General features: G+C 46.9%; 1 protein-coding gene across 1 annotated transcript in view; it reads right to left on the bottom strand.

The window, feature by feature from the left end:
• The window catches only part of rxfp2l (relaxin family peptide receptor 2, like), a 139,037-nt gene that overhangs the window by 69,937 nt on the left and 42,525 nt on the right, over nt 1–26,575 (bottom strand). Inside the window, exons 6-7 of the mRNA XM_070883953.1 lie at nt 23,175–23,246; nt 21,933–22,004 (exon numbers count right to left, since the gene is read on the bottom strand). Coding sequence (XP_070740054.1) covers nt 21,933–22,004; nt 23,175–23,246 — 144 coding nt within the window. The remainder of the gene's footprint in view (nt 1–21,932; nt 22,005–23,174; nt 23,247–26,575) is intronic.

The following is a 26,575-nucleotide window of genomic DNA, read 5'->3' as shown; positions in this document are numbered from 1 at the left end:
CATGTTCTGCATCACATGTCGCATCCTTTAAAAGGCTGCTCTGCTTCAACCTCGGGGGAGTTTGGATGTACTCTGGAGGTATTTGGAGGTGATGTGAACATCTGTACAAACATCTTGACCATACTGTGACCGATTGGAATTTTATAGGTGTTTTCGTCGGGACATTCATTTTTTGTGACCAATCGGTGGAAAACACAGGGCTATTGCAATGGGGACTGTCCTTTCTCACCATCTCTTGATGACTAAGTAGATGCAGCAGACTCGAGATGGCCGAAGGTATGCTCCACAGCATTATGTGTCCAATGTAAGACGTGCCAGACTGATGAGGAGGACCAGATGTTACACCCCCCGCAAGTACAGGGAGAAGTGGTCTTACCTCAACTTGCCCGACACCATCTGCCTTCGGTGACTGCGCTTCCACAAAGAGGTTGTCACTGAGGCATGGCAACTCATATGGGGAGATCTGCAGCCTGCTAGCACCATCAGTACTGCACGGTCTGTCGAGGTCAAAGTCACCGCGGCACTGTCTTTCTATGCGGCGGGTTCTTTTTAGGCCTCAGCTGGCGACATTTGCAGTCTGTCTCAGCATGCCACACATTGCTACATTAGACAGGTCACTGAAGCCCTGAACACACGCAGGACGGACTTGATCAGCTTCCCCATGACCAGGGAGGCACAGAGTGAGAGGGCTCGAGGATTCTCCAGAATTGCAAACTTCCCCAAGGTGCAGGGAGCAATAGACGGTACGCACATCGCGATGCAGAGGTTTTCAGCAACCGCAAGGGATTCCACTCCCTGAATGCTCAACTTGTTGTCGACCACCAGCAAATTATAATGGCAGTGAATGCTAAATTTCTGGGCAGCATCCATGATCTCATATCCTGCATGACAGCATTGTATCGGACTTGTTTAACAATCAACCACAAGGTCAATGCTGGACGCTAGGTGACAAAGGATATGGCCTTGCCACCTGGCTGATGACCCCCCTGCATGTCACCCACACCGAAGCCGAGAGGCGATACAACGAGAGCCACAGAGCCACTCGCAATATCGTGGAGAAAACCATTGGAGTGCTTAAGCAGCGCTTCAGATGCCTGGACTACTCAGGAGGTGACCTCCAATACCACCCTAAGTAGGTAGCTCAATTCATGGTGGTGTGCTCCCATGCTGCACAATTTGGCTATCAGAAGGGGACAAGAATTGCCTGATGAGTCTGACAGTCCACCTCACCAGAGAGAGGAAGAGGAGTACGAGGAGGTGGATGTTAACATTGGTCCAGACAATCAGGCTGACACTGAAGCCATGCCCCCGCCCCCCTGTAGACCGCATGAAAGGGCCCGTGGTGGCATGATAGCTGCAAGAGCCTTACGTCAGGAGCTCATCAATGATCGCTTTTTTGAAAGAACGTTGGTGTTATTTACAAGGCTGACACACTGCTGGATGTGCAGGTGATACATCAATGGTGGGCATCACCTTGGTGACAGTTCAAGTTTAAGTTGATTGAAATGAAGTGTAAGTATACCCTTTGATGTTAAGGAATCACCACCGTGTGACGGTGCAGCTATCTGAGCCAATGCACAACAAGGTTTTGTTAAATAAAAAACATTTAAACTGAACATTTGTCTGAAATCATCAGTATTTCTGCAAAAAACAATCCTTCCCCCCGCCCCCAACTTTTCTTCCCCACCTCTACCCCTTCCCCTCCTAACTCCAAGCCGCCTGGCCGAGGAGCTCCTCAGGCACTGCTTCATAGGGAGGCGGGGGATGATGGCAGAACCACTGCTTGGATGGATACGAGAGAGGATGGTCCCAAGGTGGGAACATGCTCCGAATCAGAAGCAAGATGTTGCTCCTGGCTCTGATGAATTGCTGGCAATGGGGGTGCAGTGCAACGCTCCGGGACCACAGGGAGCCCTCTGCCATCAGTGTTCCTGGCTACCAGCTCCAAGGCCTCCACTATATTATTTGTTGGACAAAAATCGGTGCCAACTACATTCTTGGTGCTTCGTAGGCTTTTTGCTTCTGGTGAATCTCCCTCGTGCCTCCCACAACAGCCAAACAAGCAAACACCACAGCCACACACGCTTTCAGTCCCTCTCAACTCTCTCTCTGTCTGTCTCCTCTTCTGTGCATGTCATGATGACCCTTGACCTCCTGCATCGCAGGAATCGAGCATTGCCATGCCGTTGACGACGACACTTTACTGCAGAAGGTCAGCTACCGCCCATTTCATATCGCTCGCGGTAACGCCCAATTTCAAAAATGGAGACCAGGTGCTTTGAGAATGGACGAGAAGCTGGCGATCTGAAAACTCATTTTTACTGCCCACGCCGGAAATAACGCCTATTTTTGGGCGATATGCACAAAAGTGTAAAATCTAGCCCCATATACCAAAGCCAGCATTAGGAATTAGGTGGCTGATTGAACTTGTAACTAGAAGTAACCAGAATTGGGATAATTTGGCTACTACAAGATCAGAACTGGCTGTGTCTTTAAAAAAAAAAGTATTACATGTAATCAGAACTATTGTCCCATAAATTGCGGCCTCTTTGGATGCGGACGATGTGTGCACGCGCCCGAAGGGACCCCGCAAGTTCCGGGCTTAGTTGCGCAAAGCCCATGTGCCTAAACCCGGCACTTGCGACCTGTCAAAATGTCTTTTGACAGATTGTATGCATCCCCAGGAGAAAGGCCTTCGTGGGCAGAGATTTGAGCTATTTGCCCAACTCTTGCCCAGCGAATGTCCTTCAAACACTTACGCTGGTAAAAGCAGGAGTAACGCGCAAGAGTTTTAAAAGATAGAAAAATAAATGTTATCACTTATTTTTATATTAATAACCCTGCCCATGAAGGTAAGTATATGTTGAACACTATTCAAACGTTTTTTTTAATTATAAAAAAATCAACTTTTCTCAAACATTTAATTTAATTCAATTTTTATTCATTTAAAAAAAGATCGGGCTAGATTTTCGGTTCTGCTCATTTTGGGGTGGTAAAGCTTGCGCCTGGGAACAGTTTACGCCTCAGTCAGAAAAATTCGGCAGCTGGGCCCCGAGTGTGGGGCGGAGCGCTAAGCAATTCGTTGCACACCTCTCTTAGGGTGCTAGGCCAGCTGAAAATGTGAAAATCCCAAGCTAAACAGCCGACCTCAGAGCATTCTGAGAAAGGCCTGGGGAGAAAAAAAACCCCACCAAAAACATTCCCAATAAATAACTCGTGTCACCACAACATAAATCGCAAAAAACCCCAATCACACTTACCTGAGGTGGACATTACTTACATCACCGCCCGCTTTCTCGGGCAGTCCGAGCACGGTGCTCTACGGAGCGCTACAGATCGGACGGGATTCAATAATCGAGCTGCTGTCGCAACCAGGGGCATTGCACACTGGCTCACCTCTTCCGGGCGGAAATGCTCCTCGCTCCGCTGAAACCGGCCCCGAAAACCCCGGCGGGGCGCTGGAAGCTGGCCACCCACCCGGAAGAGCTTATCATCACCATTGCCGCCCTTCTGGGGCGAAAGCAGAGGCAGTAACCAGCTGAAAATTCAGACCTTCGCATTGTTCTTTTAAATTTGAACAATATTATAGAGATCCTATTGCCAAAATAGGTGGTAACATCTGAATTTGGAGCCTTATGAATACTATGTAGACTATCGGAAGGGTACGTATCCAAGTCCTGGTAGCTAAGTGACTGGCCATGCATCCCTGTCTTAGATGTTCTGTTGGTGGAATACACATACATTTCAATGCAGCTTGGTGGGAGGTAGAATGTGTTAGAGATCAGCTCCAAATCTATAAAATAAATCCCTCCTAAGTTACTAGAACAGGAGAAAATACAGTCTTGTGATACACATCCATCAGATATGGTAGCCTAGTTAGAAAGGGGTATAAGGCCTCATGGTTGGCATGACTCAGAATCTATGCTCTAGTTGTGAGAGATGTATATGTTCTTATGGTGGTGGGCATTGTTCCTTGAATCCCTGATAAACCAGGAGCAAGAGGAGGTTGTTCTATATGGAGAAAGAGTCAGACTGAACACTGTGAGCTCAAAGTAAAGTGTGACCTTAGTCTTTTATTGCAGGTCTCCAGAGTGCCTCTCCAACCAGTGAAGCCTCCTTAAATACCTGTGCTCCCAAGGAATTATGGGATCCTTTGGGACTCCAGGAGATAAGCCCTCTGGTGAGTAAATACAAGTCCACATATATAACAACACTTCCACCCCCAAAGTCAATCGTGTAACTATTTACAATGTGAATCGATCTGGGGCCCTTCTTGCCCTGGTTGATTGTCTTGGTGTGAAAGCTGGTGTTGTTGAATCATTTGTTGTGCCCTGCAGGACTGCTGTGGATGATGGGTTCTGCTTCGTGGTCAACCATGGTGCCGGTTGCCACAGGTGTGTATGTTGGGGGATCAAAAAAGGTAGGGTCCAAGGTGGGTTACTCAGGATAGTCCGGGAATCTGAGTTTGATTTGGTTCAGGTGTTTCCGGTGAATGAGTCCATTTGAAAGTTTGACCCAAACAGCCTGCTTCCCTCTTTGGCCCTGATAGTGCCGGGAAGTCACTTGGGGCCTTGTCCATAATTTACTACAAATACAGGATAATTGATTTCAATCTCGCATGACACATTTGTGCTATTATGGTATGCACTTTGTTGAAGCCACCTGCTCTCTGCCTGTTCATGTAGATCAGGGTGAACGAACGAGAGCCTTGTCTTAAGTACTCTTTTTATGAGCAGTTCCGCAGGTGGGATCCCAGTGAGTGAGTGGGGTCTTGTGCGGTAGCTAAGCAGGACTCGGGATAGGCGAGTCTGCAGTGAGCCTTCAGTTAGCCTCTTCAGGCCTTGCTTGATGGTTTGCACTGCTCTCTCTGTCTGACCATTGGACGCTGGTTTAAACGGGGAAGATATGACGTGTTTGATCCTGTTACGGGTCATGAATTCTTTGAACTCAGCACTGGTAAAACATAAGAACATAAGAACAGAAGAATTAGGAACAGGAGTAGGCCATCTAGCCCCTTGAGCCTGCTCCGCCATTCAACAAGATCATGGCTGATCTGGCCGTGGACTCAGCTCCATTTACCCGCCCGCTCCCCGTAACCCTCAATTCCCATATTGGTTAAAAATCTATCTATCTGTGATTTGAATACATTCAATGAGCTAGCCTCAACTGCTTCCTTGGGCAGAGAATTTCACAGATTCACAACCCTCTGGGAGAAGAAATTCCTTCTCAACTCGGTTTTAAATTGGCTCCCCCGTATTTTGAGGCTGTGCCCCCTAGTTCTAGTCTCCCCTACCAGTGGAAACAACCTCTCTGCCTCTATCTTCTCTTTCGTTTTCATTATTTTAAATGTTTTTATAAGATCACCCCTCATCCTTCTGAACTCCAACGAGTAAAGACCCAGTCTACTCAATCTATCATCATAAGTTAACCCCCTCATCTCCAGAATCAGCCTAGTGAATCGTCTCTGTACCCTCTCCAAAGCTAGTATATCCTTCCTTAAGTAAGCTGACCGAAACTGCATGCAGTACTCCAGGTGCGGCCTCACCAATACCCTATACAGTTGCAGCAGGACCTCCCTGCTTTTGTACTCCATCCCTCTCGCAATGGAGGCCAACATTCCATTTGCCTTCCTGATTACCTGCTGCACCTGCAAACTAACTTTTTGGGATACCCCCAGGTCTCTCTGCACCACAGTATGTTGTAATTTCTCCCCATTCAAATAATATTCCCTTTTACTGTTTTTTTTTCCCCAAGGTGGATGACCTCACATTTTCTGACATTGTATTCCATCTGCCAAACCTTAGCCCATTCGCTTAACCTATCTAAATCTCTTTGCAACATGGCTCGTTGTCGCTCACCAGGACATCAGGTAAGCCGTGTGTGGCAAACATGGCCCGCAGGCTTTCAGTCGTGGCAGCGGACGTGCTAGCCGACATTATCTCACTTGGAGTATGCGTCTACAACCACAAGGAATATTTTACCCAAGAACGGGCCTGCATAGTCGATGTGTACCCTAGACCACGGTTTGGAGGGCCAAGACCATAAACTTAGCGGCGCCTCCCTGAGTACATTGCTTAACTACGAGCATATATTATATCTGTGAATGCAGGACTCTAAGTCCGCATCGATACCGGGCCACCACACGTGGGATCTGGCTATTGCTTTCATCATTGCGATGCCTGGGTGGGTACTGTGGAAGTCACTGATGAAGGTGTCTCTGCCCTTCTTGGGGACCATTACTCAATTGTCCCACAGAAGGCAGCCTGCCTGTATAGACATTTCATCTTTGCGCCGCTGGGACGGCTTTATCTCTTCCTGCATTTCCCCTGGGACACTGGACCATCTCCTGTGAAGCACACAGCTTTTGACTAGAGATCATAAGGGGTCCTGGCTTTTGATCTGCCGGGCAGTGATGGGTGAGTGCTCACTCTCAAATACTTCCATATCATCATCATAGGCAATCCCTCGGAATCGAGGAGGACTTGTTTCCACTCCCAAAATGAGTTCTTTGATGGCTGAACAGTCCGATACGAGAGCCACAGACCCTGTTACAAGTGGGACAGACATTAGTCGGGGGAAGGGGTCGGTAGGTCTGGTTTGCCGCGCGCTCCTTCCACTGCCTGGCCTCTGCATGCTCCTTGCGTCGAGCCTCAAAGAGCTCAACACCCTCCTAGATGGACTTTCTCCACCTCGGACGGTCTGTGGTCAGTTTCTCCCAGGTGTCAGTGGTGATGTTGCACTTTACCAGGGAGGCTTTGAGGGTGTCCTTATAGCGTTTCCGCTGTCCTCCTTTGGCACGTTTACCATGAAGGAGCTCCGCATAAAGCATTTGCTTAGGGGGCCTCGTATCTGGCATGCGTACTATGTGGCCTGCCCAGCGAAGCTGATCGAGTATGGTCAGTGCTTCAATACTGGGGATGTTAGCTTGGTCGAGGACACTGATGTTGGTGCGCCTGTCCTCCCAGGGGATTTGCAGGATCTTGCAGAGATATCGTTGGTGATATATCTCCAGCAACTTGAGATGCCTTCTGTACATCGTCCATGCCTCAGACCCATACAGGAGGGTGGGTATTACTACAGCCCTGTAGAATATGAGTTTGGTGGTAGATTTGAGGGCCTGGTCTTCAAACACTCTTTTCCGCAAGCGGCCGAAGGCTGCGCTGGTGCACTGGAGGCGATGCTGAATCTTCGCATCAATGTCTGCCTTTGTTGATAAGAGGCTCCCGAGATATGGGAAATGGTCCACGTTGTCCAGGGCCGGGCCGTGGATCTCGATGATTGGAGAGCAGTGCTGTACGGCGATGACAGGCTGGTGAAGGAGCTTTGTCTTGCGGATGTTAAGTGTAAGGCCCATGCTTTCATATGCCTCAGTGAATACATTGAAGTTCAGCCTCTGAATGTGCACAGACGCAGGCATCATCCGCATACTGCAGCTCAACGACAGAGGTTGGGGTGATCTTGGACCTGGCCTGGAGGTGGCGTAGGTTAAACAGCTTCCCACTGGTTCTGTAGTTTAATTCCACTCCAGCGTGGAGCTTGTTGATTGTGAGGTGGAGCATGGCGGCAAGGAAGATTGAGAAGAGGGTTGGAGCGATAACGCAGCCCTGTTTGACCCCGGTCCGGATGTGGATTGGGTCTGTAATGGATCTGTTAGTAAGGATTACGGACTGCATATCATTGTGAAGCAGGCGAAGGATGTTGACAAAGTTTTGGGGCATCCGAAACGGAAAAGGACACACTATAAACCCTCACGGTTGACAGTGTCAAAGGCCTTTGTAAGATCAAAAAAGGCCATGTATAAGGGCTGGCGCTGCTCCCTGCATTTTTCCTGCAACTGTCGCGCTGCAAAGATCATGTCTGTTGTACCCTGTAGGGGACGAAATCCGCAGTGAGACTCCGGGAGGAGCTCCTCGGCCACAGGGAGAAGACGATTGAGGAGAACTCGAGCAACAACTTTCCCAGTGGCTGAAAGCAGGGAGATATCCCCGTAGTTGCCACAGTTGGACGTCTCCCCCTTTTTAAAAATGGTCACAATGACTGCATCTCTGAGATCTCCCAGCATGTTCTCCTCCCTCCAGATGAGAGCGATGAGGTCATGTATCCGTGCCAACAACGCCCCTCCGCGATATTTTAGCGCCTCAGCAGGAATTCCATCCGCACCCGTAGCCTTGTTATTCTTAAGTTGTTTTATGGCTTTACCAACCTTGTACAATGTTGGAGTTTCACTTACGGGTGGCATGCTGCGGGATGGAATCGAGAACACTCGAGTCAAAGGCAGAGTCTTGATTAAGGAGATCTTCAAAGTGCTCCTTCCATCAGGCCCTGACAGCCTCGGTGTCCTTGATGAGTGTTTCCCCATTCTTGGCCAGGAGTGGTGGGGTGGGGCCTTTGGAGTTTGAACCGTAGGTGGCCTTAATTGCAGTGAAGAATCCTCGCATATCGCGGCTATCGGCCAGTTGTTTTCTCCTGTGCTTTCTCCATCCACCACCTGTTCTTTAGGTCCCGAGTTTTTTGTTGGACCTGAGCCTTGAGCCGTCTGTAATGTTGTTTTGCAGCTCCAGAGTTGGGCTGTTGCTTGAGGCTCAGAAATGCTTTGCGCTTGCGATCTATTAGTTCTTCGATCTCCTGATCATTTTCAGCAAACCAGTCCTGATGTTTTCTGGTTGAGTGACCAAGTGTCTCTTCACTGGCACTGGTTATAGAGGCCTGGAGGGCAGACCAAGCATTATGGGGATTCAGCATCTCAGAGTCATCAAGGCACGCCAGATTGGCTGTGAGACGCTGGCTATAGAGGGCTCTCTTAGCTGGGTCTCTAAGTGCCACGGCATTAACCTTTTTGTGGAACTGCTTCTGCTGTCCCCTCTGCTTTGGGGCAATGTTAATGTTGATGATGGATCGGATTAGGCGGTGGTCCATCCAGCAGTCATCATCTCCTGTCATAGCGTGGGTGATGCGCACATCCTTGTGATCCCTGGCTCGGACGATGACATAGTCAAGCAGGTGCCAGTGTTTGGAGCGAGGGTGTTGCCACGATGCCTTGTATTTGTCCCTCTGGCGAAACAGGGTGTTGGAAATGAGGAGTTCATGTTCTAGATTTTTGTCAGGAGTAGGGTACTACTGGAATTGGCTTTCCCTACCCTCTCTCTGCCAATCACGCCTCCCCAGAGGGCTGTGTCTTTGCCAACCTTGGCATTAACATCACCCAGGATCAATTTGTCGCTCGTTGGGACACGGGACAAGGATGTCTCAAGGTTGGAATAAAAATCCTCTTTAGCCTCATCTGTCGCATCAAGTGTGGGGGCGTACGCACTGATGACTGTGGCACATTGGTTCCGAGATAGGGTGATACGGAGAATCACGAGGCGTTCGTTGACCCCACAGGGGGAGTCTTTGAGACAGTCGACCAGCTCATTCTTGACAGCAAAGCCGACTCCATGGAGGTGGCGTTCTGCCTCTGCTTTCCCTTTCCAGGCTAGATCTGTGGGCTGCGCCATTTCCACCCTTGTGGTGGGCAATGGCATCCTACTGAGAGCATCGGCGCAGTTTTCTATGCCTGGCCTGTGGCAGATGGCGTAGTTGTATGCAGACAATGTGAGCGCCCATCTCTGGATGTGGGCCGATGCATTGGTATTTATCCCTTTACTCTCGGAAAACAGGGATATAAGTGGCTTATGGTCAGTTTCCAATTCGAATTTTAGCACAAACAGGTATTGATGTATTTTCTTTACCCCATAGACACACGCTAACACTTCTTTTTCAATCATGTTGTCGGCTCTCTCAGCCTTAGACAGACTCCTGGATGCATAAGCAACCGGTTGCAGTTTCCCAAAATCATTAGCTTGTTGCAATACACACCCGACGCCATATGATGATGCATCACATGCTAGTACCAAACACTTACATGGATCATACAAGACAAGCAATTTGTTTGAGCATAACAATTTTCTCGCTTTTACAAAGGCATTTTCTTGGCTTTTGCCCCAAATCCATTCGCCCCTTTTTCATAGTAAGTCATGTAGTGGTTCTAGCAGCGTGCTGAGACCCGGTAAGAAGTTACCAAAGTAGTTCAAGAGTCCCAGAAACGACCGCAGCTCAATCACATTCTGTGGCCTTGGTGCATTCTCGATTGCCTCCGTCTTCGCGTTGGTGGGCCTGATGCTGTCCGCCGCAATCCTCCTTCCCAAGAACTCCACTTCAGGCGTCAGGAAAACGCACTTTGAGCGTTTTAACCTGAGCCCCACGCAGTTGAGTCGACGAAGAACCTCCTCCAGGTTCTGCAGGTGCTCGACTGTGTTCCGACCTGTGACCAAGATGTCATCCTGGAAGACCACGGTGTGCGGGACCGACTTCAGTAAACTTTCCATGTTTCTCTGAAATATCGCCGCCGCTGATCGGATTCCAAACGGGCATCTGTTCTAAACGTGTTGATGCAAGTGAGAACCTTCAATGATTCCTCCAGTTCCTGCATCATGTAGGCTAAAGTCAGATCCAGCTTCATGAACTTCTTTCTTCCCGCCAGCATTGCAAAGATGTCGTCGGCCTTTGGTAGTGGGTCTTGGTCCTGCAGGGAGAAATGATTGATAGTTACTTTGTAATCGCCACAGATTCTGACGGTGCCATCTCCCTTGAGGACTGGGACAATAGGACTGGTCCACTCGCTGAACTCGATCGGTGAAATGATGCCCTCTCTTTGCAGCCAGTCTCGCTCGATCTCTATCCTTTCTCTCATCATGTACGGTACTGCTCTTGCTTTGTGATGGATGGGTCGCGCCCCCGGAATTAGATGGATCTGCACTTTTGCTCCTTGGAATTTCCCGATGCCTGGTTTGAACAGCAAAGGAAATTTGGTTAAGAGCTGGGCACACAAAGTGTCAACAGCGGGCGATAGCGCTCGGACTTTGTCCCAGTTCCAGTGTATCTTTCCCAGCCAGCTCCTGCCGAGCAGCGTGGGACCATCGGCCGGCACCACCCAGAGTGGTAGCTTGTGCACTGTTCCATCGTAGGAGACCTTTACGGTAGCACTGCCGATTACAGGAATCAGTTCTTTTGTGTAAGTTCTTAGTTTCGTGCGAACTGGAGTTAAGACTGGCCTTGAGGCCTTGTTGCACCACAGCCTTTCGAAAGTCTTTTTGCCCATGATGGACTGGCTCGCGCCCGCATCCAGTTCCATTGACACCAGGAGTCCATTTAGTTCAACATTCAGCATTATTGGGGGACAATTTGTGGTGAATGTGTGCACCCCATGTACCTCTGCCTCGATCTGAGGCTCTGGTTCGTCGTGATCCTCCGTGGATCTGTCCTCCTCTGCAACATGGTGGTTTGCAAGTTTAAGGTGGAGGTGTCCCATTGTTCCACAGCCCTTGCAAACGTACTCTTTGAATCGGCATGAATGGAAACGATGATCACCCCCGCAAAGCCAACAGGGTGTTAATGGCCTTAATTGCATTACCGTTAATGGTGGACTCTGAGTAATCTGCGGACGTGCAGCTGCCTTGTGACCTGCCTTGTACGTTATGATTCGAAAACAACATCATTTTGTTCACAGTACTTGTAGCAGCACTTGTGTGCTGAGAGATTTGCTTCGTATTGTCACTGGTGGCAATGACTGCTTGGGCTATTGCTATGGCCTTACTCAAGGTTGGGATCGCTACAGTCAAAAGTTTGCAAAATATGGTTTCGTGGCCAATGCTAAGTATGAAAAGTCTCTGAGCATGTGTTCCAAATATCCTTCAAATTCGCAATGTCCTGCAAGGCATCTTAGCTCGGTGACATAACTCGCCACTTCCTGGCCTTCAGACCTTTTATAGGTGCAGAACCGATACCTTGCCATCAGAACACTTTTTTTCGGGTTTAAATGCTCTCGGACCAGTGTGCACAAATCGTCGTACGATTTCTCCGTGGGTTTCGCTGGAGTGACCAGATTCTTCATGAGGCCATACGTTGGTGCCCCACAGACGATGAAGAGGATCGCCCTTCATTTGGCAGCGCTCTCTTCCTCATCTAGCTCATTGGCCACGAAGTATTGGTCGAGTCGTTCCACAAAAGTTTCCCAATCATCTCCGAGAATTTCTCCAGGATGCCCACTGTTCTCTGCATCTTTGGGTTCGCTATCTGTATCTCATCGCCATTGTTGTGTATGGAGAAAGAGTCAGACTGAACACTGAGCTCAAAGTAAAGCGTGACATCAGTCTTTTATTGCAGGTCTCCAGAGTGGCTCTCCAACCTGTAAAGCCTCCTTAAATACCTGTGCTCCCAAGGGATTATGGCATCCCTTGGGACTCCAGGGGATGAGTGCTCTGATGGCTGTACAGAGTAAATACAAGTCCACATATATAACAGAGGGTACATGATCTCATGACAAATAGTTGCCCAATTCGTTAAGTCTTGTTGCAAAGGATGTATCTCATCTCTACAGCTGGAGTCGAGGTACAAGTAATCTACTGGAAAAAAATTTCAAATTGATGAATCCTCTCTTATTAAATTATAAATCTCCTTCCTCAATAAAGCTTAGTACAAATGTTCATAAATTGGTGACATTTGGCAGAGCTACTTTGCAGCTGGACAACAGAACTGCATGAGATTACCGCATGTCAATTTGACTTCCTATTTTTTTTCTCCCTCTGGCAAGATGCCCAACATGTATTCAGTGTTTTCCCAGTAACCTGGCCACAATCACAGTTCTAATACATTGCATTGCAAACTGTACGACGTATATCATCCACATTGTAAGTTGCAGAGTATTTCCTCAAAGATGGGGAAGAAAGCTAGAAGGCAATGTGGACCACTCTAAGCGTAACTCCCAGAAGTTCTGTCGTTTATCTTTTCAGATTCAAAAAGGTGTGTGGGGAACAAAGAGTAATAAAATAACAAAATATACTTTACTCCGCCCCTTCACTTAAAAAAAATATTTAAATTATTTATGTAGGTAAGAAATCTTATTGAAAAAAGTGATGTGGTTCCTGCATCGTTGAGATCCAAATTCTCATTAGCAATGCTGGACCTGAGTAGCTAGGTCTTTTGCACCAGCTATGTGCATAACTGCCACATGTGCACGATGTTGGGTATCTGTAAAGCATGCACTCCCATGTTCCGCCACCAGGGAGCTCATCCCCTGAAGTCCCAAGGGATCCCAGCATCCCTTGGGAGCACTGTATATAAGCCAGCCCCTAAGGCCTGTTCCTCACTCTGGAGTGTCTTATTAAAGACTGAGGTCACTGTTACTTTAACCACCCTGTGTCTGTGTGCAGCCTCATCTGTGTTAGGAACACAATAACTGGCAATGAGTATACGAATCCAACGCAAAGATGCAGCAAACTGTGGGCATCCTGGAGAAGTTCTCGAAGGATGAGGACTGGGAAGCCTATGTCGAACGGCTAGACCAGTACTTTGTTGCCAACGAGCTGGATGGAGAAGGAAGCGCTGCAAAAAGGAGAGCGGTCCTCCTCACAGTCTGCGGGGCACCGACCTACAGCCTCATGAAGAATCTTCTGGCTCTGGTGAAACCCACAGATAAGTCATATGAGGAACTGCGTACACTGGTTTGGGAGCATCTTAACCAGAGGGAGAGCGTGCTGATGGCGAGGTATCGGTTCTACACGTGCCAGCGATCTGAAGGTCAGGAAGTGGCGAGCTACATCGCCAAGCTAAGGCGACTTGCAGAACAATTTGAGTTTGATGGCTACCTAGAGCAAATGCTCAGAGACTTTTTTGTACTGGGCATTGGCCACGAGACCATCCTACGAAAGCTTTTGACTGTAGAGACACCGACCCTCAGTAAGGCCATTGCGATAGCACGGGTGTTTATGTCCACCAGTGATAGCACCAAACAAATCTCTCAGCACACAAGTGCTAGCAATGTTCATAAATTAACTGGAACTGTGTTTGTGAGCAGAAATGTACAGGGCAGAAATCACGAGTCTGCAACTGCCAGCATGCCTCAGGTGACCCAGATGACAGAGTCCCCAACAAAGGATGAATGCAAGGCAATTCACACCTTGTTGGCATTGTGGAGGCTTCCATTCAGCCTATTCATGCTGCTTCAAAGGGTATGTTTGCAAGAGCTGTGGAACAATGGGGCACCTCCAACGAGCTTGCAAACGAGCTGCAAGTCTGCAAAACCTGATGATCACCACGTGGCAGAGGAAGATCGGTCCATGGTGAATCAAAGCAATTTCGAGCCTCAGAGAGGAGGCAGATGCTGAAGTACACGGGGTGCACACATTTTCGACGAAATGTCTACCTATAATGCTAAACGTAAAATTGAATGGCTTACCTGTAGCCATGGAACTGGACACTGGCGCTAGTCAATCCATCATGAGTAAAAAGATGTTTGAGAGACTGTGGTGCAACAAGGCATTCAGACCAACCCCGAGCCCCATCCACACAAAACTGAGAATGTACACCAAAGAGCTTATCACTGTCCTGGGCAGCGCCATGGTCAAGGTCACCTACGAGGGCAAAGTGCACGAACTGCAACTCTGGATTGTCCCGGACGATGGCTGGGCAAAATCCACTGGAACTGGGATCACATGTCGATGAGGCCTCATATACCTCGGTTCTTAACAAATTTCCTTCCCTTTTTGAGCCAGGCATTGGAAACTTTTCCGGGGCGAAGGTGCGGATCCACTTGGTCCCAGAAGCACAACCCATTCACCACAAGGCGCGAGCGGTACCTCACATGATGAGGGAGAGAGTGGAAATCAAGCTGGACAGGCTGCAACGAGAGGGCATCATCTCCCCAATGGAATTCAGCAAGTGGGCCAACCCGATTGTTCCAGTAATCAAAAGCAATGGCACGGTCAGGATTAGCGCCGATTATAGAGTAACTATTAATCGTTTCTCGCTACAGGACCAATACCGGCTACCTAAGGCAGACGACCTATTTGCAACGCTGGCAGGAGGCAAGATGTTCACCAAGCTCGACCTGACTTCGGCCTACATGACGCAGGAGCTGGAGGAGTCTTCAAAGGGCCTCACCTGCATCAACACGCACAAGGGACTGTTCATCTACAACAGATGCCTGTTTGGAATTCGGTCGGCTGCAGCGATCTTCCAGAGAAACATGGAGAGCCTACTCAAGTCGGTACCACACATGGTGGTCTTTCAGGATGACATATTGGTCACGGGTCAGGACACCACCTGGAGACCCTCCAGCGACTGGATCGCGTAGGGCTGTGACTGAAGAGGTCGAAATGCGTCTTCATGGCAACAGAAGTGGAGTTTTTGGCGAGAAAGATCGCGGCAGACGGCATTCGGCCCACAGACACCAAGACAGAGGCTATCAGGAACACACCCAGGCCACAGAACGTCACGGAGCTGTGGTTGTTCCTGGGACTCCGCAACTATTTTGGTAACTTCCTACTGGGGTTAAGCACCCTTTTAGAGCCCCTACATGTGTTATTGCGCAAAGGTGAGAACTGGGTATGATGATAAAACCCAAGTAATTGCTTTTGAGAAAGCCACAAACATTTTATGCTCCAACAAGCTGCTTGTATTGTATAACCCGTGTAAAAGACTTGTGCTAGCATGTGACCCATCGTTGTATGGAGTCAGGTGTGTATTACAACAAGCTAACGTTGCGGGGAAGTTGCAACCTGTCGCCTATGCCTCCAGGAGCTTGTCTAAGGCCGAGAGGGTCTACAGCATGATTGAGAAAGAGGCATTAGCATGTGTGTTCGGGGTAAAGAAAATGCATGAGTACCTGTTGGCCTCAAATTTGAGCTGGAAGCCGATCACAAGTCCCTTACATCCTTGTTCGCTGAAAACAAGGGGATAAATACTAATGCCTCAGCCCGCATACAAAGGTGGGCACACGTGCTATCAGTGTATAACTATACCATCCGCCACAGGTCAGGCACCGAGAACTGTGCGGATGCTCTCAGTCGGCTACCATTGCCCACCACGGGGGTGGAAATGGCGCAGCCTGCAAACTTGATGATGGTGGCACAGCCCGCAGACTTGTTGATGGTCATGGAATCGTTTGAAAATGATAAATCACCTGTCACGGCCCGCTAGATTAGGATTTGGACCAGCCAAGATTCTATGCTGTCCCTAGTAAAAAACTGTGTACTGCATGCGAGCTGGGCCAGCATCCCCATTGAAATGCAAGAGTCAATCAAGCCATTCCAGCGGCGAAGGGACGAGCTGTCCATTCAGGCAGACTGCCTGTTGTGAGATAACTACGTAGTGCTACCCAAAAAGGGCAGGGAGACGTTCATCTCGGATCTCCATAACAGACACCCGGGTATAGTAATGATGAAAGCGATAGCCAGATCCCACGTGTGGTGGTCCGGTATTGACTCTGACTTAGAATCCTGTGTACGGCAATGCAGCGTGTGTGCTCAATTGAGCAACGCGCCCAGAGAGGCACCACTAAGTTTGTGGTCCTGGCCCTCCAGACCATGGTCAAGGATCCATGTCGACTATGCAGGTCCGTTTCTTGGTAAAATGTTCCTGGTGGTGGTGGATGCTTTTTCAAAATGGATTGAATGTGAAATAATGTTGGGAAACACCGCCACCATTGAAAGCCTGAGGGCCATGTTTACCACCCACGGCCTGCCTGACATACTGGTCAGTGACAACGGGCCATGTTTCACCAGTGCCGAATTTAAAGAATTCATGACCCGCAATGGGATCAAATATGTCACCTCGGCCCTGTTTAAACCAGCCTTCAATGAGCAGGCAAAGCGGGCAGTACAAACCATCAAACAGAGCCTTAAACGAGTCACAGAAGGCTCACTCCAAACCCGCCTGTCCCGAGTACTGCTCAGCATGAGACCCCACTCGCTCACAGGGGTGCCCCCGGCTGAGCTACTCATGAAAAGGACACTTAAAACCAGACTCTCGCTGGTTCACCCCAACCTGCATGATCAGGTAGAGAGCAGGTGGGAGCAACAAAATGTAAACGGTGGTCGCGCCACTGTGTCACGGGAAATTGATTTAAATGACCCTCTGTCTGTGCTAGACTATGGACATGGTCCCAAGTGGATCGCGGGCAAGGTGATAGCTAAAGAAGGGTATAGAGTGTTTGTAGTCAAACCAGACAATGGACAAATTTGCAGAAAGCACCTGGACCAAACGAGGCTACGGTTCACAGACTGCCCTGAACAACTCACAACTCTTTCGAGCCCACAGCACACATCCAAATCCAAAGGATCAACGACACCACGCCGGACCAGGAAATCAAACCCATCACACCCAACATCCCAGGCTCACCTAGCAGCCTTGGAGGGCCAACAACATGCCAGCCCAGCGAGGGCACAGCCAACACACCAGAACAGACATTTGTACCAAGGCGATCCACCAGCGAAAGAAAGGCTCCTGACCGCCTCACCTTGTAAATAGTTTTCACTTTGACTTTTGGCGGGGGAGTGATGTTGTGTATCTGTAAAGCATGCACTCCCATGTTCCACCTCCAGGGAGCTCATCTCCTAAAGTTCCAAGGGAGTCCCTTGGGAGCACTGTATATACACCGGCCCCTAAGGCCTGTTCCTCACTCTGGAGTGTCTTATTAAAGACTGAGATCACTGTTATTTTAACCTCCCTGTGTGCAGCCTCATCTGTGTTAGGAACACAATACACGGTATGTGATATTGTGGGAATATAACACCTCAAAAATATTATTCTGTGATATCATGTTGCAAACAATCTGAAAAATATATGCCAAAGGTACTTAATAATCTGCTATTATTGACAACAACAACTAGTATTTATATGGTGTGTTCCAAGGCACTTCACAGGAGTGTTATAAGCCAAAAAATTGACACCAAGCTATGTAAGATAGTAGGGCAGATGATCAAAAGCGTGGTCAAAAAGTAGGTTTTAAGGAGCAGCTTAAGGGAGGAAAGAGAGGTAGAGAGACGGAAAGGTTTAGGAAGGGAGTTCCAGAGCTTAGGGCCCAGGCAGCTGAAGGCACGGCCACCGATGGTTGAGCGATTATAATCGGGGATGCTCAAGAGGGCAGAATTTGAAGAGCGCAGATATCTCGGTGGGATTGTGGGGCTGGAGGAGATAACAGAGATAGTGAGGGGCGAGGCCATGGAGAGATTTGTAAACAAGGATGAGAATTTTGAAATCGAGGCGTTGCTTAACCGGGAGCCAATGTAGAAGCCTGTGTCGGCTCGCTCATTCTGTGTATTGGTGCTGCGTTAAGCAATGTGTAGCTTGTCTGGAGAGAGGAATTTGCACAAAACATCAGCTCCCACAATATCTCTGACCAGCAAGTTTTAAAGCATGAATCATAGCAACATAGGAAGTCTAAGCTACAGCGATAAGGATATGTATATCTCCCTTTATAATACATAAGGTTATGTGACGATTAGGATAATCCCATTCCTTTAATAAACTGGTTTTGTTTTCTGCAGTGACTCCTATACCCTTTCTGATGAATGTTAGAGGTTTCATCTTTCCCTTGAGATTTTCACCCCTCCTCTCCCAAGTGAGAATTCTAACATAGGAGTGGCATCGTAGCTAAGCCTGGCCGTGTGCCTGGCTGTGACCAGCAGAGGTCATAAAAAAGTGTGTATGTGCAGATAGTGCCACTGAATCCAATTGTAGTGCCACTAAGGAAAATCTAGATAAGCATAGACGAAGGATATCAGGGGACCTCTGGGGGAAAGGATTTCAGTGAACACAAAGAATAAGCTTCCAACATAATCACACCTGAAAAAGCTCCTGTGCAGCACAGAATTTATGTACCAGCAGTTAGTTCATGACCATGAAACATTGGGGGCTAAATTAGATTTCCCCCAAAAATGAGGGTGGGGATTGCGATGCGTGATTAACCCGCGCCTGTTTAATATAATGCAGGCAGCACGGCATCATCGCGCTGCCTGCTCATTTGTATGATGTCTGCGTACAGCCAGTGCTAACACATCAGCAGGGGGGCCAAGATCGATACTTGCTAGCATTACTTAAAGCTAGCCTGCGCTGCTTAAAGTTAGCCTGCACCATTTAAAGGGGAGCTACCTTGTGGCTGGAGCATGATGTGCTGAGCATAAGAATTAGGAACAGGAGTAGGCCATCTAGCCCCTCGAGCCTGCTCCGCCACTGAACAAGATCATGGCTGATCTGCCCGTGGACTCAGCTCCACTTACCCGCCCGCTCCCCATAACCCTTAATTCCCTTATTGCTTAAAAATCTATCGATCTGTGATTTGAATACATTCAATGAGCTAGCCTCAACTGCTTCCCTGGGCAGAGAATTCCACAGATTCACAACCCTCTGGGAGAAGAAATTCCTTCTCAACTCAGTTTTAAATTGGCTCCCCCGTATTTTGAGGGTGGGCCCCCTAGTTTTAGTCTCCGCGACCAGTGGAAACAACCTCTCTGCCTCTATCTTGTCTATCCCTTTCATTATTTTAAATGTTTCTATAAGATCACCCCTCATCCTTCTGAACTCCAACAAGTAAAGACCCAGTCTACTCAATCTATCATCATAAGGTAACCCCCTCATCTCCGGAATCAGCCTAGTGAATCGTCTCTGTACCCTCTCCAAAACTAGTATATCCTTCCTTAAGTAAGGTGACCAAAACTGCAGGCAGTACTTCAGGTGCGGCCTCACCAATACCCTGTACAGTTGCAGCAGGACCTCCCTGCTTTTGTACTCCATCCCTCTCGCAATGAAGGCCAACATTCCATTCGCCTTCCTGATTACCTGCTGCACCTGCAAACTAACTTTTGAGGATTCATGCACAAGGACCCCCAGGTCCCTCTGCACCGTAGCATGTTGTAATTTCTCCCCATTCAAATAATATTCCCTTTTACTGTTTTTTTTTCCCCCAAGGTGGATGACCTCACATTTTCCGACATTGTATTCCATCTGCCAAATCTTAGCCCATTCGCTTAACCTATCTAAATCTCTTTGCAGCCTCTCTGTGTCCTCGACACAACCCGCTTTCCCACTAATCTTTGTGTCATCTGCAAATTTTGTTACATTACACTCTGTCCCCTCTTCCAGGTCATCTATGTATATTGTAAACAGTTGTGGTCCCAGCACCGATCCCTGTGGCACACCACTAACCACCGATTTCCAACCCGAAAAGGACCCATTTATCCCGACTCTCTGCTTTCTGTTAGCCAGCCAATTTTCGATCCATGCTAATACATTTCCTCTGACTCCTCGTACCTTTATCTTCTGCAGTAACCTTTTGTGTGGCACCTTATCGAATGCCTTTTGGAAATCTAAATACACCACATCCATCGGTACACCTCTATCCACCATGCTCGTTATATCCTCAAAGAATTCCAGTAAATTAGTTAAACATGATTTCCCCTTCATGAATCCATGTTGCGTCTGCTTGATTGCACTATTCCTATCTAGATGTCCCGCTATTTCTTCCTTAATGATAGCTTCAAGCATTTTCCCCACTACAGATGTTAAACTAACCGGCCTATAGTTACCTGCCTTTTGTCTGCCCTCTTTTTTAAACAGAGGCGTTACATTAGCTGCTTTCCAATCCGATGGTACCTCCCAAGAGTCCAGAGAATTTTGGTAGATTATAACGAATGCATCTGCTATAACTTCTGCCATCTCTTTTAATACCCTGGGATGCATTTCATCAGGACCAGGGGACTTGTCTACTTGAGTCCCATTAGCCTGTCCAGCACTACCCCACTAGTGATAGTGATTGTCTCAAGGTCCTCCCTTCCCACATTCCCGTGACCAGCAATTTTTGGCATTGTTTTTGTGTCTTCCACTGTGAAGACCGAAGCAAAATAATTGTTTAAGGTCTCAGCCATTTCCACATTTCCCATTATTAAATTCCCCTTCTCATCTTCTAAGGGACCAACATTTACTTTAGTCACTCTTTTCCATTTTATATATTGGTAAAAGCTTTTACTATCTGTTTTTATGTTTTGCGCAAGTTTACTTTCGTAATCTATCTTTCCTTTCTTTATTGCTTTTTTAGTCATTCTTTGCTGTCGTTTAAAATTTCCCAATCTTCTAGTTTCCCACTAACCTTGGCCACCTTATACGCATTGGTTTTTAATTTGATACTCTCCTTTATTTCCTTGGTTATCCACGGCTGGTTATCCCTTCTCTTACCGCCCTTCTTTTTCACTGGAATATATTTTTGTTGAACACTATGAAAGAGCTCCTTAAAAGTCCTCCACTGTTCCTCAATTGTGCCACCATTTAGTCTGTGTTCCCAGTCTACTTTAGCCAACTCTGCCCTCATCCCATTGTAGTTCCCTTTGTTTAAGCTTAGTACGCTTGTTTGAGACACTACTTCCTCACCCTCAATCTGTATTACAAATTCAACCATACTGTGATCACTCATTCCGAGAGGATCTTTTACTAGGAGATCGTTTACTATTCCTGTCTCATTACACAAAGCATGGTTGCATACCAATTGCAGACTCAGTGAGTCATACCCTATGCGGTTATGGAACATCTCACCATTGATATGCGGCGCCTGCAAAGCCATGTATGCGCAGTCAGTGGCGCCTGCACTATGTGAAGCCCAACATACTGACAAAGCAATGTGCGCGGTCCTCCTGCTTCTCTCTGTTTAGAGAGTAAACAATGAAGTCCCCTCTCCTAGAGTACAGAGTCTCTGTGACCTGGACAGCGAACTGCGAGATGTTTGCTTTGTCACCTGTTCCACCTGGAAGGATCCACTGGCAAAAAATTTCAGGTCCACGGACACCTTGAGGGCCACTGGAAGTGTCGTCACCCCTGCTGTGAGGCTTCAGGTTTGGTTCCAAGAGGTGGCAGAGTTTTGTGACCATCTCTTAACTATCGGCACTAGAATGTCGCTTTTCGCTACTCTGACGCATTGCGAAACAGTAAGTATTTAAATTCGTATGTATGCAGTCGAGGCCTGGTCTACTCTGCTTAACACTGGAAAGTTTGCAGGGTAAAATAAGATAATTGAACCATATTAGGAAACACATCCAGAGCTAGAACATGAAACTATTTGAAGCACTTACAGCCATTCAAGCTTATGGAGATCTCTGAAGAGTCCCGGCTTCAGTACAGAGATTTGATTGTAACTCAGAAGTCTGGTGTGAAAGAGTAGAAGATTATTGCTCTTAATAAAAAGACTAGCATTGATACAGCACCTTATTAAGTCTCTCAAAAATGTCTCAAAGCATTTCGCACAAATTACTTTTGAAGTACAATTATTATATAGTGAAATGTTGCAGCCAATTTGCATGATCCCACAAACAGCAATCTGTTTTGCTGATGTTCATTAAGGGTTGAGGGTTGGCTAGGATACCAGGAGAACTCTCTGCTCTTCTTCAAATAATTCTGTGGGATCTTTAACCTTCACCTGAACAGGTAGATGGAAATTCAGTTTAATGTCTCATCCAAAGGAGAGCACATTCAACAATCCAGCATTCCCTCGTACTGCACTGAAGTGGCATCCTAGAATTGGGAGTTTGGTGGTATGAGCTTACCATGTACCAGGAATTCTGGGTTGAGGCAGCCCCAAAGCTCATCATTCTTGGAACACTCTGCAAAGATGGGAGACTTCATCCCAAAAATTGTTAGATGTCAGAAGGTGGTTCTTTTCACAGAGAATAATAGACCTCTGGAAAAAGCGGCCCTTTCATGTGGTGGATGCAAACTCACTGAATTCCTTCAAGCAAAAGCTGGATTTGTTTCCAGCTGTGGCGGAGATGAACTCTTATAGAAGGTAGGTACTGCAGGGAATTTAATGGCCAGAGTGATCTCCTGGACCAGTTTCGATCGCCTCGATGGGTCAGAGAGGAATTTCCCAGATATTTTTCCCCCGAAATTGGCCTGGGTTTTTTCATCTGTTTTTTTGCCTCTCCCAGGAGATCACATGGTTTCAGGTGAGGTGGCATGTATATGTTGTGATACACACGGTATCGCAATTGTGTGGGACAGGCTCGATGGACAAGATAGTCTTTACCTGTCCGTCATTGCTCGTATGTTCGTAATTGGAACTGGATTCAAATCCAGGTGAAAGGACAACATTCTAATCCACTGCGCCACCCAGCCTACCTGCTTGCTTACTGGGAAGCGTTTTGTACACATTTTTGGGGAACTCTACGCTGAACCTTGTGGAGCTTCAGAGGCTCCATGGAAAAAAAATGTACTCCTTCAAAATCATAAGGCCTAGTGACTGATGATCATTAATATTCAGGACTATCATTTCTCCGAATAGAGTGATTTCACAAGCCCCAAAGCCTTAAAATACTTACAGTTTCGACAGTTTGAAAAGTCCTGAAAAGGCTCTGCTGGATATGGAACGAATTGAATTATTTTGCAACACCCTGTGGAAGAAAACACAGAAATCTACTTTCAAAATGAAGCAAAAAAGATGCAAGAAAACTAGCAGATTACAACTGATCCTAACTATGCACAACTGCAGGCAAAGCACAGAAAATTTCTATCGAAATTTCACAGGCAGAGGGTGATATTTGATAGACCTTGCACAGAACGTGATTCAGCCTACAGAAAGTACTCCATCCGAGATAAGCTTTGTGCATCAATATCAAGTCTTTCAATGGGGAGGTCCCATTGTGAAAATGCATGTGTAATACCGGTCATATGACTCGCCAAGTAATTTTTAAGTATTTGTATAAGGTACAATAATAGGATAACAGGAACTTTAGATGTGGCCCTTTAGATTAGACAGGAAGTTAGATATAGCCCTTATGGCTAAAGGGATCAAGGGGTATGGAGAGAAAGCAGAAATGAAGTTGCGTGATCAGCCATGATCATACTGAATGGTGGCGCAGGCTCAAAGGGCCGAATGGCCGACTCCTGCACCTATTTTCTATGTTTCTATGTTTCATGAAATCAGTGCAGTCTATTTAAAATGGCCAGCTTTCAATGTGATATCGTTGTGTTGATCTTTTTATTCCAACAATGACTTCCAGATCATGCACATCTCCCAGAGTCTCCATGGTCGGAGCAATGAATGGAATGTACCTTGTGGCAGTTGCGCAGCACTTGGATATCCTTTTTTTTAAACGGTCTTTTTACATGAAAACCAGAGCGTGACAGGAAAGGACAGAATGTATAAATATAAAAGTGTATCTGAAAGTGAAGTCAAAGCAGAAATAACTGGTAAAGAAACAAATTTAAAAGCTGTTTATCTGAATGCACGCAGTATTCATAACAAAATAGATGAGTTGACGGCACAATGGTATGATCTGATGGCCATTACAGAGACGTGGTTGCAAGGTGACCAAGGCTGGGAACTAAATATTCAGAGGTATTTGACAGAAAGGAAAAGGAGGTGGGGTAGCTTTATTAATAATGAGATCAGTGCGTTAGTGAGAAACGATATTGGCTCAGATGATCAAGATATTGAATCAGTTTGGGTGGAGATAAGGAATAATAAGGGGAAAAAGTCACTGGTGGGTGTAATCTATAGGCCCCCTAACAGTAGCTACACTGCTGGACAGAGTACAAATCAAGAAATAATGAAGGCTTGTAAAAAAGGAACGACAATAATCATGGGAAATTTTAACCTTCATATTGATTGGACAAAGCAAATTGGCCAGGGTAGCCTTGAGGAAGAGTTCATAGCGTGTATCCGGGATAATTTCGAAACCAACCAGGGAGCAGGCTATCTGGTACTGTGTAATGAGACAGGATTAATAAACGATTTAGTAAAGGATCCTCTAGGAATGGTTGAATTTCAAATTCAGTTGGAGGGTGAGAAAGTTGGATCTCAAATCAATGTCCTTAACTTAAATAAAGGAGACTACAAAGGTATGAAGGCAGAGTTGGCTAAAGTAGACTGGAAAAATAGATTAAAGTGTGGGACGGTTGATGAGCAGTGGCAGATATTTAAGGAGATATTTCATAACTCTCAACAAAAATATATTCCAATGAGAAGGAAAGACTGTAAGAGAAGGGATAACTATTTGTGGCTAACTAAGGAAATAAGGGATTGTATCATATTGAAAACAAGGGCATACAAAGAGGCCAAGACTTGTGCGAAACATTTAAAAGCTAGCAAAGAACAACTAAAAAAGAGAGGGAAGATAGATTATAAAAGCAAACTAGCACGAAATATAAAAACAGATAGTCAGAGTTTCTACAGGTTCATAAAAAGGAAACGAGTGGCTAAAATAAATGTTGGTTCTTTAGAGGATAAGACTGGGGAATTAATAATGGGGAACAGGGAAATGGCAGAGACTTTGAACAAATATTTTGTATCGGTTTTCACCGGAGACGATACTAAAAACATCCCAACAGTGGATAACACAAAAGCAAAACACTACGGATGCTGGAATCTGGAATAAAAACAGAAAATGCTGGAAATCTCAGCAGGTCAGGCAGCATCTGTGGTGAGGAAGCAGAGTTAACATTTCGGGTCGATGACCCTTCTTCAGAACTGGAGAGTGTTCGAAAAGAACAGATTATTAACAAGCACTGAAAGGGGGAGGGGAGGAAAGAACAAAAGGGAAGGTCTGATAGGTCTAAATTGAAAGAAGAACAGAACATTCTGAAGAGACAGCTCCTTCCACGACACCCTGGTCCATTCCGCAGTCACCCCCAGCACCTCCTCACCTTCCCATGGCACCTTTTCATGCAAGGGCAGGAGATGCAACACCTGCCCTTTTACCTCCTCCCTTCCCACTATCCAGGGCCCCAAATACTCCTTCCAGGTGAAACGGCGATTTACTTTTATTTCTTTCAAGTTAGAATATTGTATTCACTGCTCACGATGTGGTCTCCTCTACATTGTGGAGACCAAGCGTAGATTGGGTGACCGCTTTGCGGAGCACCTCTATTCAGTCCGCAAGTGTGACCCTGAGCTTCCAGTCGCCTGTCACTTTAATTCTCCACTGCATTCCCACTCTGACCCTTCTGTCCTCAGTCTCCTACACTGTTCCAATAAAGCTCAACGCAAGCTCGAAGAACAGCACCTCATCTTTTGTTTAGACACTTTACAGCCTTCTGGACTCAACATCGAGTTCAACAATTTCAGAGCGTTTGGCTCCTTCCCCCATGCCCCCCAGCCCGCCCCCCCCCCCACCCCACCCAGACCCCGCTCCCCTCAGAACCTGTTTCTTTCTTTCTTTTTTCTCCTTGTCTCTAATAGCAGTTGGTCATTATCCCACCATTCACACCCTATCTTGACTAATGTGTTTCTAACTCCTGGCATTAACATTTGAATTTGGGCCATCATCCCTTTTGTCTCTCTAATCTCTGTCTTCCAACCTATCACATACCTTCCCTTTTGTTCTTTCTTCCCCTCCCCCTTTCAGTGCTTGTTAAGAATCTGTTCTTTTTGAACACTCTCCAATTCTGATGAAGGATCATCGACCCGAAACATTAACTCTGCTTCCTCTCCACAGATGCTGCCTGACCTGAAGAGATTTCCACCAATAATGGATAATCAAGGGGCTATAGGGATACAATCACTATCACTAAATAAGTAGTACTCAGCAAAATAATGGTACTAAAGGCAGACAAGTCCCCTGGACCTGATGGCTAGCATCCTAGGGTCTTAAAAGAAGTGGCTGCACAGATAGTGGATGCATTGGTTGTAATCTACCAAAATTCCCTGGATTGTGGGGCGGTCCCAGCAGATTGGAAAACCGCAAATGTAATGCCCGTATTTAAAAAAAGGAGGCAGTCA

The sequence above is a fragment of the Pristiophorus japonicus genome, chromosome 6 (assembly GCF_044704955.1).
Source record: "Pristiophorus japonicus isolate sPriJap1 chromosome 6, sPriJap1.hap1, whole genome shotgun sequence".
In the NCBI taxonomy this organism is placed as follows: Eukaryota; Metazoa; Chordata; class Chondrichthyes; family Pristiophoridae; genus Pristiophorus; species Pristiophorus japonicus.
Note: the sequence above shows the minus strand (reverse complement) of the source record. Positions and strands in the feature narration are given on the sequence as shown.